The sequence below is a fragment of the Simochromis diagramma genome, unplaced genomic scaffold (assembly GCF_900408965.1).
Source record: "Simochromis diagramma unplaced genomic scaffold, fSimDia1.1 OVJJ01000545.1, whole genome shotgun sequence".
NCBI classification, from domain to species: Eukaryota; Metazoa; Chordata; class Actinopteri; order Cichliformes; family Cichlidae; genus Simochromis; species Simochromis diagramma.
The window spans coordinates 5,373,807-5,391,384 of NW_024387371.1; the positions used below are offsets into that span (position 1 = coordinate 5,373,807).

Sequence of the window (17,578 nt, forward strand, 5' to 3'; positions counted from 1 at the left end):
TACAGTTATACTTACCAGTAATGAGCAGGGAAATATGAATCATAATTTCTTTAGGGTGAACAGACACTCTAGTCCTCAAATCTGCCACAAATACTGTTACAAAGCCATGACACAGCACTGTTTCTTTACTTGTCTATTTGCTAAGTCCCTGGGCAAGATACTGAACCCTAAGTTGAACCTGATGCATCCATCAGTGTGAAGAAGACTTGAAGAGTGAAAAGCTCAAATTGAGTAGAAAGGTGTTAAATCAGAACGCTGGAAGCTAAAGTCAGGGAAGCCCAGAGATTGGTCCAGGATGAAAAAGAGGTACAAGATGTCCAAAACTGAGACTCAAGAAACTGGCAAACCAAGGCTCACAGCTTTGGGCACAAGGCTGAAGAGATATGCCAGAGAAGCTGAGGTCAACAGAATAAATGACCTGTCCTCCAAAAAGCACTCTCAACTACAAGGGAACACTAATACAAGGGCAGAGCTGAAACTGAGCAATATTGGTTGAACATCTGGAATAAAGCAGATGTTCAAGCAGACCACAGTAACCTCCCTCCAGGTCCAACCAGACAAACTAACCAGAGCACTGCCTGGATTTCCTACAAGAAAGCCTATGATTCAATGTCCCACACATGTATATTAGAGTGCTTCAATCCATTCAACAGGAACTGTGAAATAAAACACAGTTGTTGTCTTGTACAACTCCAAGGTACAAGTTACCATCAAGAGTTGAATATACCAAGGTGATGCACTGCCCCCATTGCTGTTCTGCATAGGCGTTAACCCCGTAAGTCAGGTCATCGCTAAGAGTGGATACTGATATAGAATTAGGAGTGGAGTCACCATCAGCCACATCCTGCACATGGATGACATCAAGCTGCATTCCAGAAGTGAGATATTGACTCAGCTCACAAGGATCTACAGCAAGTACATCAGGATGTCATTTGGACAGGATATGTGTGGCTGAATGGTTGCAAAGAAAGTGGAGGTGATTTGGACTGAAGGGACGAAGCTACTAGAATGCAGAAGAGCAGATAGACAGGACATCTAAACATATTTGAGTATCCCACAGGCCAGTGGGAACTATGATAAAGATGTACAAAGGTCAGTCACAGCCAAATACTTCCCGAAAGTCTTTGGTACGAATAAGATCCAAGCCATCAATACATACACTCTACCAGTAATCAGATACCCCAGTGGAAGAATAAACTGGCTACAAGAGGAGATGGAGGCCACTGATGTGAAGGCATGAAAACTCCTCACAGTGCATGGATGTCTCTACCTGATATCTAGCAGCAGTTGTCAAGGAGCAGAAAACCGCAGTTGTGATAGATGTGGCAATCCTAATGCACTTCCAAGTCCTAGGAGCTAAAGAAACAACTGTAGCAGTTGCACAAGACCTGAAATAGAGTGTATGTGAATATATACACTTTATATGTGTGTGTGTGTGTGTGTGTGTGTGTGTGTGTGTGTGTGTGTGTATGTGTGTCTGTGTGTTTAAACAGTTAAGACATTTTATTCAGCATTTCCACTAATTAATGTTTTCTTTCTTAGTGAGCTTTTGGCAAAGATAACAGCTTCTGCAGGTGCACTGCTTCTTCTTGACGTCATTTCAGCACATGTTGAGGGTCACAGTTGGAGTGAGGCAAACTGGCTTGAGTCATTCTATTGCTTTGTATCCCTGCAGACATGAGTCATCAAGGCTAGCAGCCACAAATACATGTCTGCCTGCCTGCCTGCCTGCTCAATTGTCTGAATTCCATTGCTCGATGAAAACATCAAGAACACACAATACAACTAAACAGTGTGTGACAGCTCTTTGATTGTCTTGGGGTCATAGGCAAATGCCAAGCTTTGGATTAAAGATCAAGTACAGGAACAAATTTTTTTTTTTTTTTTTCTCTCTGTCGAGAAAATATTGACTAGCTCAGAAACAACCAAAGGGGATATCCTATTTTATAAATAATTTAATTTATCCACATTTTTATACAAATTTGTTATATTGAATTATTGTTTAAAAGAATGATAGGGAGGGAGAACTACAATATCCACTGATTGCAGCTGCGGCAGTGATTTGGTGATTACGACAATGCTTTTTAATTAGAACAGGAAATTGGCAGAGGTTTGTAATCCTTCATGGACATTGCCATTTTTCGAGATATAGTCTATATTTTAAGATAAGGAGGGTGGCAATACACTAGATTAGAAAAGAAATGTGATAGCTACTGTTATGATACTTTTTTGTTATATCCAAGATACTAAAAACTGGGTATCTGCGACATGAAAAAACAAAAATGACTGAAAACCAACTAATATTTAGGTTTACTATCTGTCTGTGGTACATTAACAAATCTGAAAACCCTCAAACTGTCATGGTAGCAATGTTTTAGTTTTTAGTTCATCCAGGTATGAGTTGCATCTCAGTTTTTTTGTGCTCCCCTGATGGAAATATGGTGCTGCTATGCTGTACCTCATCAAGGCTGCAGAGCAGAACAATAACTACTGTCGCCAGCTGCAGTCCAATATGTTGGCATTGGAGCTGGAGCTAGATCATTTAAAAGAGTGTGTGTGCCTTGTTTTGCACACATGTTCAAGTATGTTTGTGTGCCTATGCCTCACTGCCACTACAAATACTCTTAGTCTGTGAAACACTGCATTTACACAACGTAATAGTACCGAATGATCTCAGCAGCCTATACAGTGACTATAAGTTCCAAGGGAATACATGCCTCAGTCACCCAACACCTATACAGTTAGTAACTATATAAGAAAAAAAGCAAGAAATCCAAGAGTTCTGTGTTGTGTCAGACTTTAGAGTGGGAGCATGTGGTTTATATTAAGCCATCAAAATTTGTATACATTCTCATTCTTTCATTTTTCAGCTGTTTTGTGTGTTGTGGGCAGAAATCTGCAAGAAACAAAAGCGACATAATTAATAACTTGTACTCTAATGTAGCTAAAAGAGTAAAAACAAATGTATCCTATATAGACAGTAATGTAGCACTAAAGCTGCTTGAATTGTAAAGCTTTATATTTAATATATATAGCGGGCAGCACTGTATCCTTGCAAGAAAGCACAATAAGTACATTAGTTGGGCAGATATCCCAACTAATGACTAGCATGATAATGAAAGAAAGCAGATCATAAAAATCAGATTTTTGCTTTAGCCTTCACCTGGAATGAAAGAGGACAAAAAAAGAAAATTTACCCTTAATCAAAAGCACATTGTGAGCAAGAGCATACAGGATGATCTGGAGCTTTCTTGAGTAATATTCTTTCAGAATTTCAGGGTTTGCCTTTATAGAAACTCCTCAAGCACTGATTAAAGGATACAGTTGCAAGGTTTTATCTTCATTCGCATTAATGCTTGTTTTGCACTGGTGACCTTACTGCTGCACAACTCAACATGCAGTTACTGATTTCCCCTCAATTTTTAGTCAGAAAAGCTGCCTAAAACTTAAAAGTAAACATCATAATATTTGTGAAGGAATGGTATCTGTTAAAGTAAGATCAAATATGCTACCTTATTAAGGATTTCTATATAGATGGGACTAATGAGACATAAATGAGTTCCCCAAATAGTTTTACCCAGACAGTTCAAACAGCTTTAACCAATAGCAATATGGATAACAATAACATTACTTAGTTATTTTGTGATAATAATTAATGTGTGAGTATTTGCGCTTTCCAAATTACAAAGAAAGATGTCAGTGAGCAACTCATTGATCTGATAGTGAACTTGGAAGCAATTTCCCCAACAGACTTTATATAATATACATTATATTAACCATTTAAATCAGGAATGGGCAATTGATTTTTGATTGATTTTTTCCAAAGTTGCCACATGAGAAACTGTGACTGTTTTGGAGGGCAGCACCAATAAACTGACCTCAAGTTTGCTCAATGTTAACTTTATCTCTTTATAAACTATTGGTAAGGCAATGAAAATGTAAAATAGGCATAGTAAAAATCAACATTTACAAAAACCATTGCAAGACTTAACTTTATACAAAGTGCTGTTGCTGTTTTGTTTGTAGGTTAATTACTTCAGTTCTTTTTTTCCCTGTTCAGTGAGAGTCTGTTTAAACTCAGGCTCAGTGAAGGACAGCGGACAAATGATTGTCACTGTTAGAGACTCTGTATCTGCATTTGTATTTGTTTCATTCCTCAGAATGTTTGTTTATTTCCAAAGAGAAAACAAAAAAAAACATATTCTGTGCATTTGTTCTTACATAAGGAAAGTTTTCCTCTATGAAAGAAGAATGAAAATCCAACAGCGATCCTGGCTCAAAATGCTCTGCCAGCAGTGACTCTGACTACAGGTCGATGAGGTCTTGCATAACATTACTGGATGCATTATCCACACTGCAAGTGAAGGGAGAGGAAATCATGTGCATTTCACTCTCAACTGTTTTGAAGTCTTCAAATCCCCATGAAATCTCATCAAGAAGGGCTCCTAACGTAAAACAGTACCAGCCGTGGTGATCAGCCAATGGTATGGCTTCTTTCACTGTTGATATGCAAGTAAGAATGTTGCTGCCCAACAGGCTTGACAGAAACGGCAACTTTCTCATGAAAACCTTGCCTAAGCTGTACGTTTGATGTGCAGCCCTTGTCTATCAGTTTGGTATTTAACTGCTTCATTAGTGCACATCAGTAACAAATCAGTGATTTACCTTCAATCTGAGAGCTGAGAAATGTCAATGGCTTTCTTCTCACAAAGCTCTTAAATTCCTGCTCTCAGGTTGCATATATTTGTTTTTGGTTTTTTAGCATTTTATCACCTGACAGCTGTATGGTAGCCTATGTCTCCATGCAAGCTGTTTCATAATTACATGCAACAAACTGTCTGTAACGCAGTGCTATTACACTGACGAAGTTAGCTATTTTAGTTACATCAATCACATGGTTAAATTTTAGCACTAACAGAAAACCTGGTGTATAATACAGTACAAACATATCAATTTAACTTCTCATTTTAGTCATTTCTGCTTTAAAAACCATTTGTAGTAACACCTACCATTTTCAGCCTTAGCTTATCCAAGCATGCAGCTACTTTCTTGAACTTGCATGCAGAATTTTCTTTTATTGCACACATTATCGCAGAGCCAGGAAGGAAAAGTTTAAACTGTCCACTTAGTTTTTCAGCTGAAGTTCCAGATCTTTACATCTAGCTATTTTTCACCTGGAGGGGCACATTCATAAATGCTTGTTTTTTTTTTTTCCTCAGCACACTTTTCACAGTTCGCTAAACATTCTCTGATCAGCTCCCCATTAACAATAGCTCAGTATTTTGTGTAATTTTGTTGGAAATTACATAGTTGGTCTTGAGCACTCCATCCCTGGATGTGTAAAACTTGTTGTCCTTGTTGCTTCTGCAGCTTTGCAGGAAAAGGTTTAGATGTCCGTTCCTGCTCTACATCAATAAAGTTCTTGTTTTTCTCTGTGTGTTCAGTCTCATAATGTTGAATCAAATCCTTAAACACAACCATCTGCTCTCCACAAACTAAGCATATGGCTTTACCTCTCACTTCAGTAAAAAAATACTTAGAAGTCTTTGTTTTGTTTAAAACTCTACATTCTCCATTAATCTCTATTTTTAACGTGATTCCCCCCCCCCAAAAAAAAAAAAAAAAAAAAAAAAAAAAAAAAAAATCACAAAAAAACTGTAACATATTATAGGAATATTACAGTCAGTCCTCTACATAGTAATGTGTGTCATATCACACATCACTATGTGTATATTTTGCACTGAGTGCACACAGAAAAACACCGCTCAAACTGCATAAATCACATAAGGCACACATACCATGCCCACACATTTGAAGAGATACATTTTCCAATCCCTTTTTCATTATTTGCAAATCTCCTCTAGAAATGTATGAACAAAGTATGAAAGCACAGAATCAACATGTAAAACATAGCTGCAAGTAGCAATGGTCAGGGTCGACCAAGACTGAACTATTAACATTTACCTCCTTCAAAGAGAAAATATTTTAGCAAGTACTGCAGTTAGGAGACAGTGGAGCAAATCATAAAAACTGTTGATTACAAGTTAGAAAGGTTTTGGAACTTACTTATTACAGCATTACCTATGGGTACAACTTTTAGAGTCTGGGAATTTAAAAACTTTTTTTTTTTTTTTTTTGCACAAGCACTTAGTATTAGAAACAATTACTATAGTGTTCCTACAATATGACTACTTGGATCCATAATCATAATCTTTAGATTACTTAATTGGTTTTTAAAATATAAGGCATAATAATGATTAATAGCTTAAAATAAGAGAACTGTGACTTTTTTGACACTCCTCCTTGGATGTGCTTTAACCACAATTGAAAGAAATGTCGCAAAGTATACAAAGTCCTCTCCTTTAATGATTGCGAGCAGATAATTCAAATTAGATTTTTGATGTAATTATTATCAAATGTCAGAGCAAAAACAACTCTTCTGTGATTGTGAAACAGCTTGCAAATGCGCAGCACACACATTTGCAACTCTAATTGATTATTACTTTTTTGCTAATTTTCCACATTATGTGTTGTTGTCATTAGCCATTAGTGGGAATTATACTTTGAAGTCTTTTTCGAGAAGAGATTGAAAAACATTTTCTTCTCATGCTGAGCAGAATTCAAAACCAGAAGATCTAATTGTTGTAAAAAATGCATTAACCTTTCAAAACATAAAGAGACGGGGTGACACAAACCATCTACTGAGCTAATGAAAATGAACCTCTACTAAAGGTTGTCAGGTTTCAGTGTGATTTGAACAAGCTGTCACCACAAAGAAAAATAAAGTGTCATGTTATACGTACTTTCAACAGTCACTTTTCTTTCCTGTCATATTTTCTGAGATTGTTTTGCAATACGCTCTAATTCATGTTCTTTTAAAAGCTGAGCATCTCCTAAAAGATATTTGTCACATTCTGTGCAGGTGAGGACAATTACACTGCACACAATTAATTTCAGGTTGTTAAAATTCAGACAGTAATCCTCCTTCAATCGTAGGCAGCAGAAAATTACCAGCCATCACAAAGAGAAAAGATGTGCTCAAATGTGTTTCAAATAAACGGCTGGTTAAATTAGTGCACACGAGGTATGTCTATCAACTCTCTTCTTCGGAGCAGCACTAAAATCTATTGGAACAAAATGTGAGACCTGTGACTCTTTGTCTTCTTCCCATTTCCCCAATTCTCGCACAATTTTCACATCTTAAAAATTAAATAACAGCTCGGACAGAAGTTTAGAGGGTTAGTTTTAGATTTGCAGGTGAATGTAAGACATTTGGCTCCCCTGTTACCCCATAACAAAGACACATACCTCAAGGCAATATAACAGTTATCAACAGGCTTCTTCCATGATATTTGCATAAAACTTTAATGATAAACAAGCTAATGTGCTGTAAACTCACTTTTTTCTCTCACGATACCTTTAAAGGTTCAAACTCTAAACCTTGCAATTAAACCCCTGTACATTCTGATTGTTGCACACTTCACTTAAAACAGCAACAGTGTCTAACTGCTATTTTTTTTATGCTTGACCTACTTTGTAGTATTTCAGCTGCTGTCCTCTTGAGTAATATTTTTGGTGTTGAAAAGAGATGGCATGAGGGCTAACGAAGAAGCTGTCTTTGTTTTGTAATGAGCTTTGTAATGAACAAAACGTATGACGCCTTTTGTATGGCCTGCTTTAACAACGTGCTAACCTTATTTACAATCAATATGATAAAAAGGATTAAGCTGCTAACTGAAATCTTACTTACAGAGAAGACAACAACCTTAGTTATGATTGATATACACCCGTCATAACTAATTGCATTAAAACTAAAGAATGATTAGGACTCTCTTGCCATCTCTACCTTTCCTTCCCTGCCACTCAACCACTCTGAACGCATGATTAATGTGCAATAGGTAACATATAATGTTGTGGGGATAAACACTAAGAAAACATATGGATAAACAACTGCAACATACCTTGCCTTATCAAGCAACATAAACTTTTCCTTAGTTTAAAAGATAAAACTCATTTCAATTAACATCTTTGCATGATGCAAAGTCTATTTAAAGCAGTGCAAAAGGCAGATGAGGTTATACGAGTCTTGCCGAATATTCCTGAGTTGGTTTAATCAGTGATCAACAGGCCGTAAAGAGAAAGGCTTCACAAGAGAGCATTTTGGATTCTGTGGAAAGAGATTCTGTGATTGATGTTTATAAGAAATGTTATACAATTAAGGGTTAACACGCACAATTCAGTGCCAATCTCTTTCAAAATCCATCCAGTGGAAAACAGACTCTTTCACAATTGAGCATTCCGGCTTCTTGAAAGGTTATCATTTGCTTGATTTAAACATTAGCAATCATTCTTATTTTATTTTTTCCACTGATTGCCAAGCAGCTCTTTTGTTCTAAATATGATGGTTTTTCATATCAAAGATTCTAGTCATGACTGTCTTTCAAGATTGCAGCTACTCAGCCAGTAAAACACAGCATGGAAACCTAAGCAAAACATAAATTAAAATAAGCAGTGAGCATAATCAACTTGGGTTTTAAAAAACACACACACATTTATGGAGTTAGTTTTAGGTTTGGATTTAACAAATCCTTATTTTTTTATCTTGTTATTGTTTTCTTTTAGACCATGAGCGGATCGGAAAAGATTCATCCTATGAACAGGAGGGGAAGGTTCAGTTTGTTATAGATGCAGTGTACGCAATGGCTCACGCTCTACATAATATGCACAAAGACCTCTGTCCTGGAAAAGTTGGCCTTTGCTCCAAGATGGACACTATCAATGGCACACTGCTTCTCAAATATATCCGCAGTGTCAACTTTACAGGTATGTATTCCTACTTCTGATAAAGCACATAACCCTAACCCATTTTGCCATGTGAAAACAAGATGGACAAAAAAGTCTGGGAAGTATTTTCAGCTAAAGTATCAAATGGAATGAAATGTCTTTCCTTATAAACAATATTTATCATAGGGATGTGTCAATATATCTGTCAACCATCAAAACAGGACCAGAATACCTTATAGATGTGAGTAGTACACAACTTTTTGGTGCATTTTTGGGTTCACTAGCATATTTGTGCAGAGCCTTTAGTCATATACTATGCAGTGGTCTCAACTTATCAGGCGTCTGAAAGTAAATTATTTCCAGCAAGTACTGAGGCTGAGATCCGTAGGAGGATTGACAATCACCAGCAGAACAGCATGTTTTATCATGGTTGATGATGTGCAGGAACTGCGCTTTGTGAGATTTCCTGCCTTATCATGTAAGCATTGAATTGCCCACACAGAAGATCTGCTGCTTTAAGTACACTTGCTGCTTAAAATTATATGTAAATGAGAGTGGGAAGCACGTTAACATAAGGCACAACAGAAATGGGCATCGGTAGTTTTCCAGTAGTTGTCCAATGTAAAGTGTCACTGGCAAAAACAGGATGCTTTCTGTCTCTGAGACAGAAAGAGATATGAGTTGATTACATTTAACGTAGCTTCATGACTATCCCTGAACTGTGACGGTGTATGATTTGAGGGAAATCATGTTGTGCTTATAAAACTTTATAAAGGTCACAAAAACTGGAATTTTTCAGACTTTAGTAAGCAAATGTCAATACATATTTCATCGAGTTGTTCTTACTTCTCAACCTACTGCCTCCATAGTGTAGTGGTTAACATATTCATTTAACAAGTGAAAGGTTGCTGAATCAGGTCTAGCCAGGGAAACAAATCCTTTCATCAGGAAGGGAGCAGCTAATAAAGTAGCTTTTTCTCAAACTCAGAAGTTCAGCTTCTCTCTGTCTCTTTATAAAACTGTAATACTTCAACTTAGAGGAATACTGTTTACCACTAGCTGACCCAAGACAAAAAATGGATTCCATCTGGTTTCAGCATGTGATTAAAACTGCCACTGTTATTTGCATAATTTCACAAAAGCCTGTATAATGACACTATGAAGTAGACCTGACCTTACCGTATTAAAAAAAGGTACATATATACACAGCATGGGCATGAAGATAATCTTGTAGTTTGCAAAGATTGAATAAACAACATATGAAAATTTGAGGTCTACCTTAGGTCAGTGTAAGTAGTTATAACAGCTTGAGTTAATTATATGACAAGAGAAGAGGGCCATGCAATCAAGCAGAATGCAACATGAGTGGTCTGACACAGTCTCCACCTGCTCCACCCTCACAGATAATTATATAGTAATGGACACATTTATTTCTATGACAATTATAGAGTGGGATCTTTCGGTCAGGGATAATCATTCTACAGCTAAGTATGTGACAAGAATAATATACAGTAAATTACACAATTAAGAAAGTTGTCGATGAAGCAAAAGACATCTGCTCCACTTCTTTGGAATCTAGACGTCAGTTGCTAACGTATCTGTCTGGAGCTTGGCCAGTAGCTTCGATGAATCCTACTCTTAGTGTTCATAAGCGGGATGCTTTCACACATAAAATGCTTACATTCAATTCACATAGACCTCTAGTGGCTGTAGGAATTACACAGTTCAGTTACACATTTCAATCACTTACAAATGAAGTAAACAACACCGCCGTGTATTATAAATAATTCCTCTCAAGGGGTGGGGAATAAATACGCATTTTTTAAGTTAATGTGTTGGAAGAAGAAAAAATGAGCAAGCATAAATATCTGAACAGCACTGACAAGGACCGGATTCTAAAAGCTAGATAAAGATATTCTTAGGTTTTCCTTATCTTGGAAGTACCAAGTTTGGCAACTACCTTTAAAAATAAGTCCAACTGGCTACAGGGTCATGAGCACCCAAGATTCAATAAATGATAAAGGATGGAAAGGCTGGGACTATTGCACACCATAAAATTTTAATGAAAACCTTGGGCAAGAGATAGCTGTAGGATGCACTGCAAAAAAGGTAAGCTGACTGTGGCAGTGTGATATTCTGGATAATCTCCTTCTGGTAAACTCTGGGTCCTGGCATGTGGCATGAGGCATGTGGATTATATAAATATTGCTGCCGACCACATATACCAAATCATTTTTACCTCAACCCATTATTTATTTTCTCACCAATTGTCAGGAGCACCTGTGTCACATCAGCAAAATCACTTACTAGAGAATTTGACTTCTTTTACCTTCAGAACTGCTTTAATTGTTCATGGCATAGAGTCAAAACAGTGTGAGATTTTGTTCTATTTTGACACAATATTTTTCACATTTATGACACGAATTTACCATTCCACCTCACCCCAAAGGCGATTTGGAAACTAGAGACTTCACTGTCATGTTCAAGAAACCTGTTTAAGATGATTTGAGCTTTGTGACATGCACGTTATCTCGCTGGAAAAGCCAGTCAGAAGATAGGTACACTGTGGTCATAAACATTGTCAGAAACACTACTCGGGGCTTTCTTTAATCTTTACTACTACTATTTTAGTACTAAAATGTATTAAGAACATATAACACACAACATTCTACCAGAACCACCAAAACATACAGTTGATACAAAGTATGATGGATCCATGCTTTCACGTTGTTTACACCCTACCATTCAAATGTTGCAGCAAAAACTGAAACTCATCAGTCAAGGCAACATGTTTCCAATCTCCTGTTGCTGAGCTCTGTTTCCTGTTCACAGCTGACATAAGTAACATCTAGTGTGGTCTTCTGCGGCTTTAATCCTTCAAGCTTTGATGTGTTGTGTTCTCAGAGATGCTCTTCCGCCTACATTGATTGTAACAAGTAGTTATTTAAGTTCATTTTGTCTTCCTGTCCTATCAAAGCAGATATCAGTGAGGTATTTCGCACAGAGAATTCCTAGATAATGGAAAATAGATAAAGGATGCCATGTATAGTAAACTAAAAATAATGTACCACTGTAAACTGATGATGCAAATCAAAGTAAAGAAGAATCTAAGTTTAAAGGCATTCTCTTCTTCTCATTCTGTTCACATCTGGTGACAGCAGAACAATTCCCTTTACTAGATGATTTTCAGACCATAATCTTTATTGTAGAATTTGTTGTGCAGAAAGATCACAGTAGATGAGCATTTCCTGAAATACCCAGGCTGTGAGTCCAAGCTCCAGGCAAAATAATCTTTCTTTCCCATTCTTATGATGAGTTTTAACTTCAGCAGTTCATTTTGAGCATGTCTAAATGCAATGAGTTGCTGCTATGCAATTGGGTTATTAGATATTCGCATTGACAAGCAGTTGGGTGGGTGTACTTAATAAAGTGGCCGGCAAGTGTATTTTTGTCGTAGCTGCTCAATTGTTTTTGTGCTCTAAATGGTACAGTATTCCAGCCTTAATTTCAAGTGTATGACCTTTCGCTGTACCTGTCTCCTGATTTGCCAGATTCCCTTCCATGCATTATGTGATTTTTACCTAATAACTACATACGTGTTCTCTGATGGCAGTTGCCTGTTTGTAATGGAATTTGCCATACTGCAAAATTGTTCAGGAATTGTTTCAGAAAAATGAAAAAGAGTTCAAGGTGTTAACCTGGCCTCCAAATTCCCCAAAGAAAGGAATGTAAGTCCTTGGTTTGTTTTTTTATTTCCTACAGACAACCATTATTTGCTTTTAACAACCTTTTCTTGACTCAACCAAGTACAAAGTAAGGATTTTAAACACAAAACACCCCCTTAGCCTCCTACTGTAAACACAGTAGCAAACAGCAGTTATAAAAGACCAACAATCTGCTCCATCTGTAAAACAGATGACAAAATTATATGATATACCAGACAGGCATCCAACTGTCCAGTGATTAGTCAGGGCCTAAATTTTGTGTCTGTTTGACTTAAGCAAACATGAACTCAATCGTTCTTGTCAAGGATAGTAAAGTTTAACTTGACTCTTGTGTTTGCAGCTTTCAGTTTTCATCCCTAATGGACACTGAAAGGAAACACTGCAGAACTCAGGAAATAGTAAAGACATTGTTTAGATTTGTATCCAGGAGTCATCTTTGGTTAGTTCTAAAAGATCAATCCTCATAGCACCATAAAACTTTAATCAGCAATGCTATATGTATAGATGTGCAGTACAAAATTAGTGTTCTTCAAATCTTTATGCATTATTTTATTCATGGTTTTATGTTACTGGAAGGTTTGTCAGCACTGAAGCCATCGAATTTTCAACAGCAATGGCTAGAAAATCAATGCTTCACATTACCGGAATCCTGCCTAGCTCGCTTTGCTTTTAAGAGTCTTTCAGTTCACAGAATCGGAGACTAAAAGCTCTGAACAATGTCAGCATCCATATGATCCCTGTGTATTATGGGAATTTTCTATAGACATACATGCTGACTAAAGGATACCCAAAACTTTACAAATATTGTACATGAAATTGATACTTTTTGATCCATGATTATTATCTACTATAAAGTGAAATAAATTGATATTGGTTAGATTTAAGAAAAAGTCCAAACTTAATTCTGTTTAATACTATTTTTCCGTTTAGCGTTATAAAGTAAACCTTGCAGCCCATAAATCTGATAGTAGGTAAGTAATATTAACAATGTCATAATTAAATATTTGTCTTTTAGTCTGGGGTTTCAACATAGCTATTTATACAGTATGTTTCAAATTGTCAAAGGAATTACTCCAAGTTCTGTTTCTTACGGTCTCCTGTGGTGGTGTGTCTATTAACAGCCCAGAGAGTGGGTCTGGGAAGAAAAGATAACCCAAAAGCAGTCAACAGGCATTGCATTTACACTGACACATAAGAGGATGGGAGGGCACAACAGTCAGTGGAGGGTATTATTTACATGTCGGTGTTAAACAGAGACAATGGTATCAAGGGTCTGGAAGTCAACAGTGGAGTAACAAAATCAAATAAATAAACAAATAACACAAAGGTGAAAAGGTCAAATTTTCATATACACTAGGGCCGAACAGCTACCTTCTGGTTACAATATTGCAACCAGGAACAAGAGAATGTTAAAAGCAAAAGATTAAGAGAAGTGACTCTCTGTCGATATTCCTCACCAAAATGCTATTTGTTAGGAGGTTTAGTCGGTGCAAATAGGATTATGCAGAAGTTTATGAGTTTTTGGGAGGATTTTTTTACCACTGTCAGATAAAGCATGTCTCATATCTTCAGAGCGACATATCAAGTTAAAATACGAAAACTTGGGAAATTTTATATCTTTATATATTCCAGAAAATATCACAAACAGTAATATATTACTCTGAATCCAGGACTGACGTTCATGCGTGGTATGGAGGGAATTTTAAACTTCACTGATGTATGCTTAGACTGCTCATTTTTCTGTTTGTTTATTAGCCAGAATACACCAACACTAGGCATGACAAATTTCACAAAACATACTGTAGATGTGGAGCAAATCATATGTAGTGTTGATCTGGATCGTATTCTTAAAAATGTTCAAATATAACAAATTTAAGCTTGCAGTGTGTATATACCATAATAACAGATTATAAGCAAAACACCAAACTGTGATGGTCTGATACTATTTGAAAGACTACATTATTCTTGAGCCCAGTGTCATAAAAGACAATAAAAGCTGAAGAGTAAATACTGAAAAGATGATCAGCAACACCTTGGGGCCCTAAATCTGGCAAATTGATTCGATAATAACCATGGAAAGGAGGTCTTGGAACTGTAGCGTCAGTTCTTGCAGTACAGAAAGCCATGCAACTGGAAAGCAGTACTGTCCTTAGATTTTTTTTGTAATGTGATTTAAAAAAAGATGAAGCAAGAAATAAAGTTCACTAAGATGGCATCAACGACGCCAAGCATTTAATGCCAAAAATGCAAACGTCATAGTGACACAACAAAAGAATATTGGAATGGTCAAATATTTGGATACTGCCCACGTTTCAAATGACCTGCAATGTGAGTACTTGTTAATCATGCCCATGCATTAATGTATTATCCATTTGATCTCCATGTTAGTAAGAAACACTTAGACTCAGTCTTCAGTTTCCTCAAAATGTAGATCTCCCAAGATGTGAAACTAATTGATTAAGGCAATCAAATTAGTGGAAATACACATCCTACTCAAATTTCTTCTATTGCTGAGGTGAGCAAGAAAATCTTCATAATTGCAATTACTGCCTGCTGTTGTCTCAGACATGCTCTCTGGATGATACACCAGAATGACACTAATGCAATTACGTTCTATGGATTTTGATGAGACCTCTGACAAACACAAATCTGCACTGGTGGAGAGAATACATCTGGTTGAAAGGCTTGACTCACAGGTTTCCAAATCTGGCTCACAGGTTCAAACAACAATCAACAATCAATAGTGTGACTTATTAAAAAAAGAACAAAACACTCAAACAAACAATTCCCTTTTTGGTTATCACAGAGGACAGTACAGTCAATACTTGTGGAACATGATAAACTCCCACTAGCGCTGGAAAACGCTGTCAAGTGTCTGCATGATTTTTATGTTATATGTTAAAGAATTTCTGACTAGTGTCAGATTTCATTAAATGAGAAAAAACAAATATGGTATACCAAACAGCCAAACTGAGATACCATTATTGGTTCATTCATAAGTGAGGTGGCGGGCTCTCATCACTAATTCTGTAAATCTTCAACTCCTTAAAACACAATTTTATAACAAGTTGAAGCTCAAGAGGGGATTGTAGGTTGGCTCGGAAAGAAAAGCAGGGACACGAGAGAGACCTCAAAGTGGTAATCAAAATCAGTGCTGTCATTCGTTAGCACTCTGAGTGGGGACCTAGTGGATAACACTCAATGGGGCAATAAGCAGAATGAAAGAGTGTGAAATGATATGGGAACATGAACAGACAGCAGCCCAGGCCCTTCTCAGAGGACCTGGAAAACATGCCTGTCAACATCTATTTTGCTGCCGTCATTAACACTATAGCAGCACAAAGTTGAAGTTCCCCTTGCAACCTCATTTAATTTCAGGGCATGAAAATCAAACCTTGAATTTTTATGGCAATGTTCAACACTGGATTTCAGCTTTAACAGTATCCTCTTTAAAACAAAATAACTACACTGCTTTTTTTGCCTTTATCTTCTTTAGGAATTGCTGGCACCCCTGTGGTCTTCAATGAGAATGGAGATGCTCCTGGTCGTTATGAAATCTACCAATACCAGATAACAAAAAACACCACAGAATACAAAATCATTGGTCACTGGACAGATCAACTCCACCTAGACGTATGTATTTTTAAACTGTTAGGTATGTCTGAAATATCGTATGCTTTCTTCTGATTAGATTTTGTGTGGTCATGTCCCAGTTAACTGATAACCAACTGAATTTTAACTGATTCAAAGAAGCAATATTTCAAAGTTTCATTAATAATTGAACTTTTAAAAGTTCTACAAAGTATGGGTTAACATTAAAGTTCAATTTTTAAAGTTGAAGTTAAAAAAAAAACAAAAACACATGGCTTTAAAACTATAATCACTTGTTTCAACTACTGGACAGACTGAGACACTGAAAAAAAATTCCACATTGTGAACACTGTTTGCAAGTGCTTGCTGGCAGTTGACTTCAAAGTTATATGTGATATACTAAAAACCTCCATATGATTGGTTTGGTTGATAGAAAATTGCCTTGGTCACCTGTAGTGTTCATGGAAGATGTTAATTTGTCCACAAACACCCACCAACTACTTGCTAAACTGTACTGAGACTTTGGTGTGTGAGACACTTTTATGCTAACCGTATACCAAGTCACACTGCCGGTCCAAGCGACACCACAATGGCAGTGCACACCAACAGATGTGACATAATTTTTAGCTTTGAACAATCGTTCATTTCTCTATTTTTGTAACCTGGTGCGTTGGACCGGTGCCGCAGCAGCTGGGTTGAAAATACAAGTGTGCAATCACATCTTTTTTTTTTACCGCCATTTTAATAATATATTAGCACATAACCTTAAAGATTATAGAGGTAATACATTGGAAGATGTTGCTGCAACAGTTTGAAATCATGTGTCTTTGTGGAAAGCTTTAAAAAAATATATATATATATATCCCCACTCTGTTTTTCCAAATCTTTGCTTCTGGTTTCCCCGTATCAGCGCTGATGTGGCGGTATTGCCTGAATGGCAACATCTATCTTTCAGAAGAATACTGCAGTGGATACCTGCACCTTAAATGTGTCACCATATAGCAGTTTCACATGAAGCGACCACAAAATGGATGGAATACTGGTGCTTTAATTCAAACCAGAACCCATTAGCTTTCAAAGTAAAAGTTGCACCTTTTGAAATGTGTTGCTTTCGGCACCTTCAGAGTAAAAGTTGTGAATTTTATTTTGAAGGAAAGGAAAAAGGCACTGTTTTTTTTTTTGTTTGTTTTTTTTCCAAAGTCTCCCTTTTTTTATTGCATCATACTTTTTAATTTTCACTACTATTCAGTGACCTGGGTCTCTTCAGTAGTTAGTGAATCTCTTCCATGCAAACTATAGGCGACTTCCAGAAGCAATCACAAGGTTTTTTTGGTGTCCTCTATGTGAAAAATTTCATCTGGCAATAGCCAGCAATCACTTCCCATCAACAGCAAATACCTACTGATGGAAAGTTTCTGTAGTGACTGGTCTCTAGGCCTATGTGACTGGGGCCTTAACATAAATAACTAAAAACTAAA

At 36.8% G+C, this 17,578-nt stretch overlaps 1 protein-coding gene across 3 annotated transcripts in view; it reads left to right on the forward strand.

Moving 5' to 3' along the window:
• Window positions 1–17,578, forward strand: part of LOC120718938 (metabotropic glutamate receptor 4-like) — a 191,021-nt gene that overhangs the window by 160,495 nt on the left and 12,948 nt on the right. For all 3 annotated transcript variants that reach the window (XM_040007702.1, XM_040007700.1, XM_040007701.1), the window contains 2 exons: window positions 8,623–8,823; window positions 16,006–16,142. In XM_040007702.1, the coding sequence (XP_039863636.1) occupies window positions 8,623–8,823; window positions 16,006–16,142 (338 nt within the window). The remainder of the gene's footprint in view (window positions 1–8,622; window positions 8,824–16,005; window positions 16,143–17,578) is intronic.